General features: G+C 43.2%; 1 protein-coding gene across 1 annotated transcript in view; it reads left to right on the top strand.

The window, feature by feature from the left end:
- The window catches only part of kcnh4b (potassium voltage-gated channel, subfamily H (eag-related), member 4b), a 62792-nt gene that overhangs the window by 18965 nt on the left and 28769 nt on the right, over positions 1 to 15058 (top strand). The window contains exons 2-4 of the mRNA XM_064923716.1: positions 1262 to 1495; positions 2649 to 2774; positions 3068 to 3198. Coding sequence (XP_064779788.1) covers positions 1262 to 1495; positions 2649 to 2774; positions 3068 to 3198 — 491 coding nt within the window. The remainder of the gene's footprint in view (positions 1 to 1261; positions 1496 to 2648; positions 2775 to 3067; positions 3199 to 15058) is intronic.

Genomic DNA, 15058 nt, shown 5'->3' with positions numbered 1-15058 from the left:
CACTTTAATCCACCAATTCAGACTCTTTCACAAAGGGTCATAGTTCATGCCAGGAACCGTGCGCCACGAAACTTCCATTGACTGCCGGTGTCGAGGCGGTGGATCCGGTGGTTGCTGCCTTCTTCTCTTTGTGTAATTCCTCTGTGGCGGGTTTGTTGTCGCTCGCTGCACGTCCGTGAAGGCTGTCACCACTTTGAAAAATCCCCAGTGGATGGCTTCCTGACTGTCGAGGACGGGCAATTAAAGCGCTAGTTTGTCTAAAGCGTGTCGTCAGCTGCTTAGCTCTTCTTTGTCATGCTCTTGCACTCCTCCTCCGAGTGTAGCCTACTCCCTCTGGAATTTTGAGTTGCTGGTGGTGTGTGTCAAGCTTGCCTTGATTCAGTCTTTGACTTGAATGTTTTTACATTGGAAACATTGTAGCCTTCCTCCTCAAGGAACCTAGGTTACATACCTAATGGACATGTAGACCAAAAGTGTAAATCCAAATCCCGGCCCTTAGTTCAACACCGAGATGTTTAAATGATGTAAATGCCAGTTATGCCAGACACACTCAGGTGTACTTGACTGTTGCTTTTCGGCGCCACAAACTGCTTATGGTGTACAGTTATTTTATTCTGTGGAATACGGGAGGAGAGCATGTCTGTTGCCACTGGGCATATGTGAACATATTGTTATGTGATCCCTACATGTACAGGAATGGGTTGATCCCCTGGGCAGAGGTATTGGTGTTTGGTAATCTGTGGTGGTAGAGCCTGCAGGCATAGCTAAATTAATAGAGGTTGTGATCCCAATAAATCTCTACTTTCTCCCAAAATGTGCACTTTCTCACTTCCCTTAATGGATTTTAAGGTAAATGACTGGTCCCTCTTGCCCATACATACAACAATCCAATGCGTTTGCAGTGAATGAGAGATTATTGGAATTTTGCCATAATGTGTGAATACACCACCAATGCTCTGCGAGACTACTATTGTACTGTTTAGGCTGACACTGTCCATGGTGCTGATGAGATGGAGAGAAAAAAAGGGGAAAAGAAAGGGGGTAAATGGAGCCCGAGGTGTGGATAGAATGAAAGGGAAAGAAGAGCATTGTTTTATGTTAGACGGGCTGGTGCTTGGTGGTCTGCCAGGAATTGCTATCTATTAGCCAGGCATAGGCCTACCTATCACTGTAAGTTTATATAGCCCATGCAAGAACCAAACAGTTCTTTCCAAACACTCCTGATTGACAAACATTCTCGTTCTCTTCCTCGACCCCACAGACAGCAACTTCCTGCTGGGCAACGCGCAGGGCCACCGCGGCTACCCAATCGTCTACTGCTCGGACGGCTTCTGCGAGCTGACGGGCTTCGCGCGCACCGAGGTGATGCAGAAGAAGTGCAGCTGCCGCTTCCTGTATGGCCACGACACCAGCGAGCACGTGGCCCAGCAGATGGAGAAGGCCCTGGAGGGACGAGAGGAGTTCCAGACTGAGGTCCACTTCTACAAGAAGAACGGTGAGAGTGAGACCGTAGAAATAGAATTCTATTCTATTTAATGGGGATGTCTGTTCTAGAGATTCTATTGTGATGATTGAGTGTGCCCCACAAGCATAGACGCAGACCTGGCTTCAGCTACTATTTGAAATCTTTCAAATAATGTGAGCATTTGCTTGGAGTGATTGCCTGGAGTGCCATATGGGTGGGGTTTGCAGTTTGGGACTACTCTATTAGTCCATTAAACCAGGCACAAGTATTTGAAATCAGCACCATACTACATACTACAACATGCTATTGACAGAGTTCAATCTGAGCAGTTTGACCTGAGTGAAGAGTTTGGACAAGGTCAGGTCTGAATTTGGAGAGCTCAAGCTGTGACAGAGGTGAGCCTGTAACCCATGAGCGATGGAAGGAGCTAATTGCAAGCAGAGACGGAAATATGGACGAGAATCTATGCAGTAGCTTTAACAGGGCTGCAGTGTTTAACTCAAGGAATTAGTGTGTGTGTGTGAGTGTGTGTGTGTCCATGTGTGAACATACACTCGCCTCTGAATGACTGAATTTTAAGTAGGATTCTAAACTAATTGCCAGTATTGTCCGGTGACCCACAATAAGATGTAATGCTTGCACACAGAACACAGCACTAAGAGCTTCTCCCACCTCCGAAACAGGCTTACAATAAGCTATGTTCCCTCAACAGAGACCCAAACCGTACACAGGAAATGATGTGAACCACTGTGTTGCTAATTACTGAATGGAAAGTTTGTTGATAGTCTGGGTGTCTACAGATCTAAAAAAAGCAAGAGATCCTGAATTGCTACTGAATTGCTGCTGAATTGCTACTTTGGCTAAACTCAGCCTTGACATTAGACATCTATTGCATGGTCCAAGGAGACCAAGAGAGCTTAGCTAGCCAACGTGAGCAATCGGTTGCAAGAGTTTTTTTTTTCTCTTAAGGACAATGCTCTGAACCTTTATCTGCTTTATCACTGTTATTAATGAGATGCCAGCAGTACCATTTTTAATCTTAGCAATGTCATTTTTGTTGCGGTATCATTTTCCATTCATTTATTTATTCATTACATGTAATGATGCAAGGAAGCTCATGGATCATGTCCTACATTGCTTCTTTTTTTTCCTCAAAAAATCTTTGTTTGTTTGCTTTGTTCAGGGACCTCTTTCTGGTGCCTACTGGACGTTGTGCCCATAAAGAACGAGAAGGGGGAGATGGTCCTATTCCTCTTCTCATTCAAGGACATCACTGACACACACGGCAAAGTGCATCACAAGAAAGAAGGTAGGCCACACTTCAAAATCGCTCTCACCAAAAACTATTTTCCTTTGGTTTGGATGTGGTTTATGATTTACCACCTTTTTTCCCCTCCGCAATGTTCTCCTGTTTGTCATTATTATTATTTATTTATTATGCCATTGGGCAGCCATTTTTGTTCACTTCAAAGATATTGTTTGAGTAGTTAAATCATATAGACACCGTAGCTGTAGACTTGTATTGTCTTGTGACATGAAACAAGCATGTTAAAAAACAGATGGAAGTCGTCATGGAGATGACTGTGTGATTGAACGTTTCAGAGGATAAGAGGCGGAGCAGGAAGAGTGGCAGCTCTCACTTCAGCGAAGCCAGGAAGCGGGGACGGACCATGATCTATCATCTGACCAGCCAGTTCTCCAGAGGCGGCAAGAGAGAGGTCAACCTGGGCAGTGTGAGTACTGGGACCCCCTCTATTCATTCTTCTATTGGTACCTTGGGTTGATTAGCTGATTCCTGATTGGTTAATTGGTTTATATGTGCGTTATGCTTTCATGAAAATATTCTCCATAGGTTTGTTGATGGCTAAAATGGCTTCTCTCTTCATTTGTGATGTAAACTGTTTGGATAATTATTGAGCAAGGAACAGCAATCATTCAAACTTTAACCAAATTCATAATGGTCATTTTTAAGTTCATATACTCAAACTTATCCCAAAGATAAATGGGTATTACAAATACCAAATAAAACTAATATGGGTGAAGTTCAAAGCCTCTTAACAACTGTTTGGGCTTGACAATAAATAACTAACAAAAGACAGGTTCTACATCATACAGTTCCACTGGTGTGGTCTAACATCCATTTCCACTGGTGTGGTCTAACATCCATTTCCACTGGTGTGGTCTAACATTTCCATTTCCACTAACATGAAACTCCATTTCTACCTCCTCTGCAGGTTGAAACTGGAGTCACAGCATTAAAATGGCAAAATCTTAGCCTCCCAGCCATGGTTGCCGGGAGACTCAAGGCAGTTTCAAAGGAATAGAGTCACTGGCATTGTGGATTAGGGGTCAGAGTGGAAACTGATTACATTATCCCCCTGGGTGTTGCTGGGTTTAAACTAGACAGCCACAAAGTCAGATTCTACAGCCACAAGCTATACCAATTAGCTGTTTGCTCTTAATTTAAGGCTAGGCATAAGGTTAGTAGTGTGGTTAAGGTTAGGGTTAGGTTTTCAAATCAGATTATATGAAGATACATTTAAGAAATGGGCGGGGTTTATCCATAATTCTACCTTTGTGGCTTCATTAACTAGTGACAACCGTGTTACTGTGGCTGTCTTGAACATGGCAATGCTGCACTAGCAGCAGCTGCATTATATAGGTCATCATATATGTCCCTGATGGTTTTCTTACTCCCATGGGTGTTGGGATGTCTATAGGGCCTCCAGAGAGATTTTTCATACTGAAAAGCAGGGGCTGAGGGGATGTGTTTCAGGCCCTCCTCTCCCCTTCTTGGGCATCGGTGTGCTACGACCTCCCCCTCATCTCCCAGAGGCCTGGTGCCACGCTTCCGATCCCACCTACTCGCAGATGGCACTGTTTACGCCGCCATACAGGCTCACTCACACCTGCTCGGAATGAATCACACTCGGACACACAGCTCACGTACCGACACACTGGCTCACGCAGCAGTTCCCATGTACACTCCACTTCCCACAAAATGCTACACACGCATGCACAAGCCAGGTCATTTTCAATGTCAGACTCATCTCTTGGGTGGCTGCTGAAAAATCACTAATTAGAGGGTTAGTAGCAAACCTACAACTCTGTTATTTTTTTATTACCGGTCAAGTTGACTGAGAACACATTCTGATTTACAATAACCACCTGGGGAATAGTTACAGGGGAGTGGAGATGAATGATCCAATTGGGAGCAGGGGATGATGATTAGGTGGCCATGATGGTATGACAGCCAGATTGGGAATGTAGCCAGGACACCGGGGTTAATGCCCCTACTCTTACGATAAGTGCCATGGGATCTTTAGTGACCACAGAGAGTCAGGACAGGTTTACAGTCCCATCCGAAAGACAGCACCCAAACACAGGGTGTCCTTGGACCAAAGGAAAGAGTGCCTCCTACTGGCCCTCCAACAGCATCTGGTCTCCCATCAGGGCCAACCCTGTTTAGGCAATCCAGCAGGGTGGTATGCTGCTGGCATGTCAATATATGGCATTAAAGCTGGAATTCATACTTGGAGAAACTGCCACGTCAGTTTGCAATATTACAAAAACAAAGAAGTTTCTTCAAACTGCAAACACTGTTTTGTTCCCTCTGACATCATCGGATATCATTGCACATCGATGCATGCGCGATAAAACAGCATAGCAGAGTATACTGCAAGAAATGTTTTCACGATGCTGGATGCTCCTCTCCTCCATTTCAACAAAAACAATAACACTTTTTTTTAAATTTTTTAATTTAACCTTTCTTTAACCAGGTAGGCGAGTTGAGAACGAGTTCTCATTTGCAACTGCGACCTGGCCAAGATAAAGCATAGCAGTGTGAACAGACAACAACACAGAGTTACACATGGAGTAACCAATAAACAATAAACAAGTCAATAACATAGTAGAAAAAAATATATATATATACTTTGTGTGCAAAAGGCATGAGGAGGTAGGCATAAAATAGGCCATAGGAGTGAATAATTACAATTTAGCAGATTAACACTGGAGTGATAAATGATCAGATGAACATGTGCAGGTAGAGATACTGGTGTGCAAAAGAGTAGAAAAGTAAATAAAATAAAAACAATCTGGGGTTGAGGTAGGTAAATTGGGTGGGCTATATACCGATGGACTATGTACAGCTGCAGCGATCAGTTAGCTGCTCAGATAGCAGATGTTTAAAGTTGGTGAGGGAGATAAAAGTCTCCAACTTCAGAGATTTTTGCAATTCGTTCCAGTCGCAGGCAGCAGAGAACTGGAAGGAAAGGCGGCCAAATGAGGTGTTGGCTTTAGGGATGGTCAGTGAGATACACCTGCTGGAGCGCGTGCTACGGGTGGGTGTTGCCATCGTGACCAGTGAACTGAGATAAGGCGGAGCTTTACCTAGCATAGACTTGTAGATGACCTCTAGCCAGTGGGTCTGGCGACGAACATGTAGCGAGGGCCAGCCGACTAGAGCATACAGGTCGCAGTGGTGGGTGGTATAAAGTGCTTTAGTAACAAAACGGATGGGACTGTGATAAACTGCATCCAGTTTGCTGAGTAGAGTACTAGAAGCTATTTTGTAGATGACATTGTCGAAGTCGAGGATCGGTAGGATAGTCAGTTTTACTCGGGTAAGTTTTGCGGCGTGAGTGAAGGAGGCTTTGTTGCGAAATAGAAAGCCGACTCTATATTTGATTTTGGATTGGAGATGTTTGATATGAGTCTGGAAGGAGAGTTTGCAGTCTCGCCAGACACCTAGGTACTTATTGATGTCCACATATTCTAGGTCGGAACCATCAAGGGTGGTGATGCTAGTTGGGCGTGCGGGTGCAGGCAGCAAACGGTTGAAAAGCATGGATTTGGTTTTACTAGCGTTTAAGAGCAGTTGGAGGCCATGGAAGGAGTGTTGCATGGCATTGAAGCTCGTTTGGAGGTAAGATAGCACAGTGCGCTGGGGCGGACAGTGGCGTTGTTTCAAATGATGCGCATTTCAGCTTTAAGATTATGTTTACCTGCTATAGATAAAATATATTAAAAGATAGATTGTCCCTTACACACTGCAGGTTGATACATCTAAATTATATTATTATAACATAATTATAACACAATGTCATTAAACATATTATTATGAGCATCTATTATTACAGTATATTTTGGGAACATGCCAGTATATTGTAACATATATTGCAGTACCATAGGGATATGGTAATTGTAGCCGTTTCTCTTGGCATTTTCATCTACCTAGAGACCCAGAACGAGGATCATGTTTCCTCTCCAAGTGTGAGTGTGCGACAGAGGGGGAAGCCAACTATAAATCCAACACAGAGGGAGGTGGAGAGATGACACTCACTCTGTCATGTGTGTGCGCTCGTGTGTGTGCGTGTGCACATGTGTGTAGAGCGAGTGTGTGGGTATGGTCAAAAAGCTTGTGGTGATTGTGTGTATGGTCATGTATGCGCACAAGTATGAGGTATTACTCTTCTCTCTATATTACACACACGTTGGGATTTCTATAATCGTTGCTGCCTAAATTACAGGATTTATTAATTTATATTCTAGGAATGCTCATGGGATCACAGAGAAAATCTCTCTCTCTCTCTCTCTCTCTCTCTCTCTCTCTCTCTCTCCAGTTAACAGCGTATTCGGAAAGTATCCAAACCCATTCTCTTTTTCCACATTTTGTTACGTTACAGCCTTATTCTAAATTGGATTAAATCCATCAATCTACACCCAATACCCCAATAGAAAAAATAAATACATTATTTACATAAGTATTCAGATCCTTTGCTATGAGACTCGAAAATTGAGCTCAGTTGCATCCTGTTTCCAATGATTAAATGGTCAATTCAATTGGCCATGACGTCAAAGGAATTGTCCCGTAGAGCTCCGAGACAGGATTGTGTCGAGGCACAGATCTGGGGAAGGGTACTCCAAAATGTCTACAGCATTGAAGGTCCTCAAGAACACAGTGGCCTCCATAATTCTTAAATTGATGAAGTTTGAAACCACCAAGACTTTTCATAGAGCTGGCCGCCCGACCAAACTGAGCGATCAGGGGTGAAGGACGTTGGTCAGGGAGGTGACCAAGAACCCAATGGTCACTCTGACAGAGCTCAAGAGTTCCTCTGTAGAGATGGGAGAAACTTCCAGAAGGACAACCATCTCTGCAGCACTCCACCAATCAGGCCTTGATGGTAGAGTAGCCATACGGAAGCCACTCCTCAGTAAAAGGCACATGACAGCCCTCTTGGAGTTTGCCAAAAGGCATCTAAAGGACTCTCAGACTTTGAGAAACAAGATTCTCTGGTCTGATGAAACCAAGACTGGCAAAGGGAAAGGGAAAGGGGAAACCTAGTCAGTTGTACAACTGAATGCATTCAACTCTGAATGCCAATCGTCACGTCTTGAGGAAACTTGGCACCATCCCTACAGTGAAACATCATGCTGTGGGGATGTTTTTCAGTGGCAGGGACTGGGAGACTAGTCAGGATTGAGGGAAAGATGAACGGAGCAAAGTACGGAGACATCCTTGATGAAAACCTGCTCCAGAGCGCTCAGGACCTCAGATTGGGGCGAAGGTTCACCTTCCAACAGGACAATGACCCTAAGCACACAGCCAAGACAACGCAGGGGTGGCTTGTGGACAAGTCTGTGAATGTCCTTGAGTGGCCCAGCCAGAGCCTGGACTTGAACCTGATTGACAATTGCTGTGCAGCGACCCTCCCCATCCAACTTGACAGAGCTTGAGAGGATCTGCAGAGAAGAATGGGAGAAACTTCCAAAATACAGGTGTGCTTGTAGCGTCATACCTAAGAAGACTCCAGGCTGTAATCGCTGCCAAAGATGCTTCAACAAGGTACTGAGGAAAGGATCTGAATACTTATGTAAATTTGCTATTTCAATTTGACAACATTTCTAAAACCCTGTCTTTGCTTTGTCATTATGGCGTATTGTGTGTAGATTGATGAGGGGGAAAAACAATTTAATCCATTTTAGAATAAGGGTTTAAGTTGGAGTCATTAAAACTTGTTTTTCAACCACTCCACAAATTTCTTGTTAACAAACTATAGTTTTGGCAAGTTGGTTAGGACATCTACTTTGTGCATGACACAAGTAATTTTTCCAAACATTGTTTACAGACAGATTATTTAATTTATAATCCACTGTATCACAATTACAGTGGTTCAGAAGTTTACATACACCAAGTTGACTGTGCCTTTAAACAGCTTGGAAAAGCTGTTTATTAAAGTCATGGCTTTAGAAGCTTCTGATAGTCTAATTGACATCATTTGAGTCAATTGGAGGTGTACCTGTGGATGTATTTCAAGGCCTACCTTCAAACTCAGTGCCTCTTTGCTTGACATCATGGGAAAATCAAAAGAAATCAGCCAAGACCTCAGAAAATAATTGTAGACACAAACAAGTCACAAACAAGATTCATCCTTGGGAGCAATTTCCAAACGCCTGAAGGTACCACGTTCATCTGTACAAACAATAGTGCGCAAGTATAAACAACATGGGACCACGCAGCCGTCATACCACTCAGGATGGAGACGCTTTCTGTCTCCTCGAGATGCATGCACTTTGGTGCCAAAAGTACAAATCAATCCCAGAACAATAGCAAAGGACCTTGTGAAGATGCTGGAGGAAACGGGTACAAAAGTATCTATATCCACAGTAAAAACGAGTCCTATATCGACATAACCTGAAAGGCCGTTCAGCAAGGAAAAGCCGCTGCTCCAAAACCGCCATCGTTATGTGACCATTGTTATGTTAGGAGGAAAAAGGGGAGGCTTGCAAGCCAAAGAACACAATTCCAACCGTGAAGCACGGGGTTGGCAGCATCATGTTGTGGGGGTGCTTTGCTGCAGGAGGGACTGGTGCACTTCACAAATTAGATGGCGTCATGAGGTAGGAAAATTATGTGGATATATTGAAGCAACATCTCAAGACAACAGTCAGGAAGTTAAAGTACTAGTCTCTACTATTATTCTGACATTTCACATTCTTAAAACAAAGTGGTGATCCTAACTGACCTAAGACGGGGAATTTTTACTAGGATTAAATGTCAGGAATTGTGAAAAACTGAGTTTAAATGTATTTGGCTAAGGTGTATGTAAACTTCCGACTTCAACTGTACATACATACACTGAGTATACCAAGCATTACGAACACCTTCCTAATATTGAGTTGCACCCACCCCCCACCCCTTTATGTCCGCAGAAAAGCCTAAATTCGCCAGGGCATGTTGACACCAATGCTTCCCACAGTTGTGTCAAGTTGGCTAGATGTCCTTTGGCTGGTGGACCATTCTTGATACACACGGGAAACTGTTGAGCGTGAAAAACACGGCAGTGTTGCAGTTCTTCACACAAACTGTTGCGCCTGGCTCCTACTACCAGGGGCGCAACTTTGTTTTTAGAAGTAGGGGGGGGGGCATAACCTGGTGGGGGGTCTGGGTATCTTAAGCTAATTTCCTGCATTTCTACACAATCTAATATGACCCATGGCCCTTTGAACCATCTCTATTTAGAACAACATAAAGTACACAAAAATGCCCAGTCAACAAGTAAGAGATCATTTTAAAATATGTTTCAGCGATTGATAAGACTGAACTAGATCAATGATAATTCAATAATATTTTGTTGCACCTTCAACCAATAGCCTAACAAATTAACAACTCTTACAAATGACGTACAAAGACTTTTGATTGTCTTTATCTTTATCAAAGCTTAACCAGACTAAATATTCATTATTGGTTTCAGGTGTGTTTTAGGCAAAGGCCAGAGTGACAACGACAGTATGGCAGACCCCCAGGGCCAGGACTGAGCAGCCCAGGAGCTAGGGATTTCCTAAATAGGAACTGTATCTCCCCTGGTGTGGGCATGTTTTCAATACAGACTCCTTTTGCTGTACCATATTCCATATAAGACATCACAACCTTATGAAAGTTGCACAGTATACCCTTAATCTTATAATAAATCAAATCTAGTGACACATACCTTGACATTTATTCCATCTATTGTGGGAGGATTAGAAGAAATGGCAATGCATTTCTTTACCACTTTACATATTAGGTTACAGTTTCTTCTGATAAGTCTCCGCTATCAACTTTTCCAAGCAAACAAAAACAGGGAGAAGGAAGAATCTGTAGACATGCTAAGATAGAAGAACATACTCTTTGGTAGAATTCAGCTAGCCTTCACAAGACCATAACATATGCAAATACGTCCCTGTTTGTGTTTTACACCTCCAGCAGAATAATTACACTTCTGTGTGCATGATATTCAGCTTCACTGGCTTATGTCTGAGATTATATGAACATGAATGGGCATTCTAACATATCTGTATCCATTCATCGTCAATAGCGTCTCCTAGGTTTTGTGTCGGGCAAAGCCTCTATCAACCCTTGATACAGTTTGGAAATCGACTTTAGAGGTTTATCAGACTTCCTTAAAGTTTAAATCTTTGAAGCTTCTTGCTTGTCCTATAAATGTCAGAATATCGGTCTTCAATCGTTTGGTCGCTGATTTCATCGTTTCATTCAGGTCTAGTGTGATTGAGGCAAAAATAATAGCTACATTTAGGGGCTAGCTAGAATTAGCCAACATTTGGATAGCTCTACTTTCTAATGATACAATGGTGCATCATCAAATTGACTGAAACAGGACAAAACAAAGGCAATAAAACATTTCCATACATTTCCAACAGCTGTTAGATACTGTAACATAAATGCTGGGAGACGAGTAGAAGGTAGTAAGTTTAGTATAACACATAACATGGACTGGTACAACATGAAAACAGAAACAATACTGCATGGGGAAAGAACCTAAAGGAGTGCCAGATAAAGGGGAGGTAATGAGTGAGGTAATGGAGTCCAGGTGTGCTTAATGATGAAGCACAGGTTCACGTAATGATGAAAGCCAGGTGTGCGTAATGATGGTTCCCAGAACCAGTAGTCAGTAAACCGGCGAAGTCAAAGCCAGAGGGGAGGAGCAGGAGTAGACGTGACAGATGCTGCTACCTGGCAGATAGCTAGAGGCTAGCTCGAGCTGAACTGGCTGTGGTAGCTGCTAGCTAGCTAACTAGCTGCTAGGTGTTCATTCACTTCAGTCGAGAGGGGATGAAACATTAGCTAACATAGAATGTCAGTTACACTACTAGCTCATCACTGGGAATAAACTTTTTTTTTTTTTTAATCTTGCCAGCGAGATCAGTCAACTAAGGAGAAGCCAGTTTCTGCTCTCCTTGCTTTTACAACTCAGAGAAAAAGAACAACACAGACAGCAGCTGCCTCGGTTCATCTCTCCCATGCTGGTCCAATACGCCAGCCTTTCAGAAGCTTTGGCTTCACACAGCCTATCGGCATGCTGTGGTGTTGTCTGTGAGGTCCTAAATCCAGCCGGTTGAAACTGGAAAACAGCCTACCTGATCTCTCTGAGGCTTCTACGCGTTCTTAAAGTACACCCAGAGCTGCGTTTTGCATCAGAGTGCAATGATAAAACTGGGGGGGGGGGGGGAATGTAATTTCAGAATGTGGGGGGCCGTCCCCCATCCCAAGTGAAAGTTGTGCCCCTGCCTAATACCATACCCTTGTTCAAAGGCACTTAAATATTTTGTCTTGCCCATTCACCCTCTGAATGACAAACATACACAATCAATGTCTCAATTATTTAACCAGTCTCCTCCACTTCATCTACACTGATTGAAGTGGATTTAACAAGTGACATAAATAAGGTATCATAGCTTTCACCTGGATTCACCTGGTCAGTCTATGTCATGGAAAGAGCATGTGTTCTTAGTGTTTTGTGTACTCTACATGACCAAAAGTATGTGCACACATGCTTGTCGAACATCTCATTCCAAAATCATGGGCATTAATATGGAGTTGGTTCCCCCCTTTGCTGCTATACCACTCTTCTGGGAATGCTTTCCAGTAGATGTTGGAACACTGGAAGAAAGTCCCTCGCAATCAGTGTTCGAACTCATCCCAAAGGTGTTCGATGGGGTTGAGGTCAGGGCTCTTTGCAGGCCAGTCAAATTCATCCACACAGATCTCGACAAACCATTTCTGTATGGACCTCGCTTTGTGCACAGGGGCATTGTCATGCTGAAACAGGAAAGGACCTTTCCCAAACCGTTGCCACAAAGTTGGAAGCACAGAATAATCTAGAATGTCTTGTATGCTGTAGCGTTATTTGCCTTCACTGGAACTAAGGTCCCTAGCCCAAACCATTAAAAAAACAGCCCCAGGCCATTATTATGGAATCATGTAGTAACCAAAGAAGTGTGAAACAAATCTAAATATATTTAATATTTGAGATTCTTCAAAGTAGCCACCCTTGATGACAGCTTTGCACACTCTTGGCATTCTCTCAACCACCTTCACCTGGAATGCTTCTCCAACAGTCTTGAAGGAGTTCCCACATATGCTGAGAACTTGTTGGCTGCTTTTCCTTCACTCTGCGGTCCAACTCATCCCAAACCACCGCAACTGGGTTGATGTCGGGTGATTATGGAGGCCAGGTCATCTGATACAGCACTCCATCACTCTCCTTCTTGGTCAAATAGTCATTACACAGCCTGTAGGTGTGTTTTGGGTCATTGTCCTGTTGAAAAACAAATGATAGTCCCACCAAACGCAAATCAGATGGGATGGGGTATCGCTGCAGAATGCTGTGGTAGCCATGCTGGTTTAGTGTGCCTTGAATTCTAAATAAATCACTGACAGTGTTACCAGAAAAGCACCCCCACACCACCACACCTCTATGCTTCAAGTTGGAAACCACATATGCGGAGATCATCTGTTCACCTACTCTGCGTCTCACAAAGACAGCAGTTGGAAGCAGAAATCTCAAATTTGGACTCATCAGACCAAAGGACAGATTTCCACCGGTCTAATATCCATTGATCATGTTTCTTGGCCCAAGCCAGTCTCTTCTTCTTATTGGTGTCCTTTATTATTGGTTTATTTGCAGAAATTCAACCATGAAGGCCTGATTCACACAGTCTCCTCTGAACAGTTGATGCTGAGATGTGTCTGTTACTTGAACTCTGAAGCATTTATTTGCTCTGCAATTTCTGAGTCTGGTAACTCTAATGAACTTTTTCTCCCCAGCAGGTGTAACGCTTGGTCTTCCTTTCCTGTATCTGTCCTCATGAGAGCAAGTTTCATCATAGCGCTTGATGGTTTTTGTGACTGCACTTGAAGAAACTTTCAAAGTTCTTGAAATGTTCCGTATTGACTGACCTTCATGTCTTAATTAAAGTAATGATGGACAGTTTTTTCTCTTTGCTTATTTGAGCTGTTCTGGCCATCATATATGGACTTCGTATTTTACTAAATAGGCTATCGTCTGTATACCAACCCTACCTTGTCACAGCACAACTGATTGGCTCAAACGCATTAAGGAGGAAAGAAATTCCACAAATGAACTTTTAACAAGGTACACCTGTTAATTGAAATGTATTCCAGGTGACTACCTCATGAAGCTGGTTGAGAGAATGCCAAGAGTGTGCAAGCTGTCCTCAAGGCAAAGGGTGGCTACTTTGAAGAATCTCAAATATAAAATATATATTTTTAACACTTTTTTGTTGTTACTACATGATTCCATATGTGTTATTTCATAGTTTTGATGTCTCCACTACTATTCTACAATGTAGAAAATAGTAAAAACAAAGAAACCCCCTGGAATGAGTAGGTGTGTCCAAGACTGGTACTGTATATACAGTGCCTTCAGAAAGTATTCAGATCTCTTGACTTTTCCCACATTTTGTTGTGCTATAGCCTTATTCTAAAATGGAATAAATAAATAAAAATCCTCAGCAATCTACACACAATACCCCGTAATGACAAAGTGAAAAGAGGTCGGTTGAGATGTTTGCAAATGTATTAAAAACAAAAAACCTTATTAACATAAGTATTCAGACTCTTTGCTATGAGACACGAAATTGAGCGAGGTGCATCCTGTTTCCATTGATCATCCGTGGGATGTTTTTGCAACTTGGAGTCCCCCTGTGGTAAATTAAATTGATTGGACATGATTTGGAAACGCACACCCATCTATATAAGATTCCACAGTTGACAGTGCATGTCAGAGCAAAAATCATGCCATGAGGTTGAAGGAATTGTCCGTAGAGCTCCAAGACAGGATTGTGTCAAGGCATTGAAGGTCCCCAAAGAACACAGTGGTCTCAAGTTTGAAACCACCAAGACTCCTCCTAGAGCTAGCCGCCCGGCCAAAATGAGAAATCGGGAAGAAGAGCCTTGGTCAGGGAGGTGACCAAGAACCCATGGTTACTCTGACAGAGCTCTAGAGTTGATGGACAACCATCTCTGCAGCACTCCACCAATCTGGCCTTTATGGTAGAGTGGCCAGACGGAAGCCACTCCTCAGTAAAAGGCACATGACAGCCCGCTTGGGGTTGCCAAAGGGAACCTAAAGCCGCTCACGAGTAACAAGATTCTCTGGTCTGATGAAACCAAGATTGAACTTTGAATGCCAAGCGTCACGACTGGAGGAAATCTGGCACCGTCTATACGGTGAAGCATGGTGGAGGCAGCATCATGCTGTGGGGATGTTTTTCAGTGACAGAGAC

The sequence above is a fragment of the Oncorhynchus masou genome, chromosome 18, assembly GCF_036934945.1.
Source record: "Oncorhynchus masou masou isolate Uvic2021 chromosome 18, UVic_Omas_1.1, whole genome shotgun sequence".
NCBI classification, from domain to species: domain Eukaryota; kingdom Metazoa; phylum Chordata; class Actinopteri; order Salmoniformes; family Salmonidae; genus Oncorhynchus; species Oncorhynchus masou.
Note: the sequence above shows the minus strand (reverse complement) of the source record. Positions and strands in the feature narration are given on the sequence as shown.